This window comes from Stegastes partitus, unplaced genomic scaffold (assembly GCF_000690725.1).
Source record: "Stegastes partitus isolate 25-593 unplaced genomic scaffold, Stegastes_partitus-1.0.2 Scaffold660, whole genome shotgun sequence".
Taxonomy (NCBI): domain Eukaryota; kingdom Metazoa; phylum Chordata; class Actinopteri; family Pomacentridae; genus Stegastes; species Stegastes partitus.
This window is the reverse complement of record NW_007578391.1, coordinates 164,868-168,313: the sequence shown is the minus strand read 5'-3', so window position 1 is coordinate 168,313 and position 3,446 is coordinate 164,868. Positions and strand designations below refer to the sequence as shown.

At 39.5% G+C, this 3,446-nt stretch overlaps 2 protein-coding genes across 2 annotated transcripts in view; both read left to right on the top strand.

Moving 5' to 3' along the window:
* LOC103363448 (acidic repeat-containing protein-like) overlaps positions 1-1,600 on the top strand; it is an 8,764-nt gene extending 7,164 nt beyond the window's left edge. Inside the window, exons 4-6 of the mRNA XM_008290219.1 lie at positions 540-591; positions 1,194-1,230; positions 1,313-1,600. Coding sequence (XP_008288441.1) covers positions 540-591; positions 1,194-1,230; positions 1,313-1,352 — 129 coding nt within the window. The 3' untranslated portion in view covers positions 1,353-1,600. The remainder of the gene's footprint in view (positions 1-539; positions 592-1,193; positions 1,231-1,312) is intronic.
* Positions 1,601-2,826: 1,226 nt separating this feature from the next.
* The window catches only part of abcc1 (ATP binding cassette subfamily C member 1 (ABCC1 blood group)), a 22,490-nt gene continuing 21,870 nt past the window's right edge, over positions 2,827-3,446 (top strand). Inside the window, exon 1 of the mRNA XM_008290218.1 lies at positions 2,827-2,971. Coding sequence (XP_008288440.1) covers positions 2,924-2,971 — 48 coding nt within the window. The 5' untranslated portion in view covers positions 2,827-2,923. The remainder of the gene's footprint in view (positions 2,972-3,446) is intronic.

The window sequence follows — 3,446 nt, the reverse complement described above, 5'->3', positions numbered from 1 at the left end:
TCCATCCTGACCTACTGCAGACCAGAAACACCACAAGACCTGAGTTGCTCAGATCTCTATGATGTCTGCTGTCCTGCTTCAAAAAACACCAAGAACCGACTGTTGACTCGCTGCCTGATGCCGTATATCCCACCCCATGCTGCCATTGTAACCAGATAATTATTGGTATTCTACTGCAAAGCTGATAGTTTTAACTCCACTATTCACACAAATATATATAAAAACACAACTGGTTCCAGAACCACAAAATCAAAATGCATCAGCTTTTGCTTTTCCATGTGAGAAATCCTCATTAAACCTGAGTGAAGCTGAGTCTCCTCTGAGTTTGATGAATGAGCCGTGATGAACGAAATCATTAGTCAGTAAGTGCAAACAATAAAAATACATTTTCTACTTGTATGTTTTTATGACCCAGTGGACACTTAAAAAAAACCCCAAAAAACAGGATATTTTCCAGGAAACATCTTCATCATGAGAGCTGATGAAAAAGTGTGATGAGATATATTTATTTCATGACTCTGGTTTTGTTTTTTCCACAGATGTGCAGTTTCTGCCATGTGTGTCCTGTTTGCCAAACAGTGTGCAAGCCAGGTGAGTGAACGCAGAGCTGCCACAGTGAGAAGATGTTTACAGGATCACATTACAGAGCGAGAGCAGCTTTGTTGTGTAGACTTGGGACTCACAGTTCTAAAGGACAGGAGGAACTGCTCTAAAAGCTGTAGGTTAGACAGAATAACTAAATGTTTAACAGAAACTATGAAGTCTCTCAGCAGTTTAGACCAAATCTGGTCGTTGATCACATTATATGGTTGTTGCATCATTTTTGATCCTGAAAAATTTGATCACATTAAAACTGCAGCAGATGATTAGAACAAAGCAGGGATTTGATCTCTGAGTAAACTTTGCTGTTTCTGTTCAGTTTGCATCATCAAAACAATTCAAATGAGAAACGGTTTAGAAACTTTCATCATCCACACATTTCTCCTTCACTTCACAAATGCACGTGTCTCTCACTTCAATTTTTGATCGTTCACATGTGGGTTGTTTAATTTTGAGCACAAAAATGAGTCATTATTCTAACTTCCTGTTTCTGTGTTTTGCCCTTGTGGTGGCGCTGCACCATACAGCGCCCCCCTAGAGGAGCCTAAAACTGCTGTGTCTGACCTCACGCTTACTTTGTCTTTTTTCTGCAGGAGGATTTGTCGATGAAGTGACCGGATCAATCTATAAGTATGTTCCACATACACTGACTTAAAGCTGGTTCATCGTTTGTGATCCTCTGTGACTAACTTGTGCGTCTCTTCGTCCACAGGACTGTCGCTGATGTCTTCGATGACGATGATGACAACTAAACCCAAACATATGTTGCCACCATGTGGCCAGAATAATATATTTAACCTTTACTTCTGATTTTAATTGTTATTTTTGTCTTTTTCCTTGAGAACATGACACATTTGCTCAACAATGACTTAATAGAAAATGTTAAGAGTATACCTGTGTACTGTTGTTACCTGACAAGTCTGAGTCGTACCTTTAAAGGAAAATATAATTGAAGTCATACTGGATTGTGTTAAATAAAAAAAGGAGACATTTTGAAGAAGTGATTCGTTCCTTTTAAAGGCTCTCTTGTCTGAAGACTGTGTTGAATGTGAGAAAATGAAAAAAGAGTTCCTGCAGAACAGATTGTTCTTAAGGTGAAAATTCTGCCTGAAACAGGACATTTTTATCAGTTTTTAGACGCTTCAGTCACAATCATGAGTCTGATGACTTCAGACTTCGACTTGATGAAATCAGAACAGACTTTCAGCTCCACTAATACTAACTCAGACCTTTTGACTGAGAAGGACTTGATATTGTCCATCCATCTGACGGAGGGTGAAGGCAGGTTCACCTGTACAGACCTTAATATTCTCGCTCAACTGTAAATATGATGCCATAAAAAGTGTGCTAAAATTCAGCTATTTGTTTTCTATTGATTTTCTGATCCAATATTCTGTGTTTGCGCATCGATGAAGATTCATTCATCATTTCAACGGTTTTATTGGGATCTGAAATCCCTGCCGGTACCAGAGCAAAGCTGAGAGACATCAGGTCAGAAATACGGTGTCACTGGTTGTTGAGGACAAAGTTGTGATAAAATGCACATTTATTTGTGATGTGATGTAAAAACACAAATCAATAACCCTCAGTCGTAAGTTCAGACAACAAGCTATGATGGAATCAACATGAAGTATTGATTCAGTGTTTTATAATGTTTGAAGGTGAATAACTACAAGATTTCCAGTCATGGCTTAATCAACACTGACTCTGAGAATACATTGATTAATATATGTATATATATATATCTTTATCTATATCTATATCTAGATATAGATATATTTGTGTGTGTGTGTGTGTGTGTGTGTGTATATACACAAACACACACATATATATATATATATATCATAGATGATAGATAGATGGATGGATGGATGGATAAAAATTGATTTTACTACAAAAAAAAATAAGAATATATATATATATAGCTGCATTATATTTACATAAAAGATCAAATAAATGAAAGAATTACACATAGATTAAATTAGATTAAACCATTGATTGCAATAGAAAGATAGGTAGCAAATGGATAATTAACAGATATATAATAGATACACTGATTGATTGATTGATTGATTGATTGATTGATTGATTGATTGATTGATTGATTGATTGATCGATCCCTGCCGTTGTGTTCTGTTTGTGTAACTCCCGGTGCTACCGCCGGTGACCTGCAGGGGGCAGTGAACACCTTTTACTGCCATTTCCGAACCACAAACCGAAGAAGAGCAAACAACCTTCCGCTCTGTTGTGTGATTATAAAACCACAGCTGAGCTCCAGAACCGGACCGAACTTCAGGACTCAGCTTCTATTGCGAGGCAGCGAATGGGGTTTGACAGGTTCTGCAGTCTGGACCGGTCCGACCCGTTCTGGGTGAGTTTCTGTTGTCGACCGTCCCGTGTTTTCCTGTAAATAAAAGTCCTCCAGTTGTTGTTGCTACCGGCACATGCTAGCAGACCGGCAGCCCGGTAACTTACTGGAAACGACCCGGAACATTACCGGCTTACTGTGTGACCGCTTTAACCAGCAGCTCAGAACCGGACCAGAGGCTCTGGATCTAGTTCAGGGTTAATTCAGCCATCATCTCTGAAACAGTCCCGTTTTACAGGACAGAAGTCCGGTCCAGTATCCCGGATAATGACGTTTCCACACCGAACCAGAACCACACGGTCGGTTCTGTTAGTGACGTCACGGCTGGTTCTAGTCCGGTTCCTCTGTTAGTTTCTGGTTCTGCTGGTAACAGCTTCAAACATGAACAGTCCCTCAAAACTGCAGCTGAACTTATTTGATCTGCTGCTCTGAAGTTAGTCTGCAGTTCTGTACCAACAGGGTCAGAACCATCAGAATG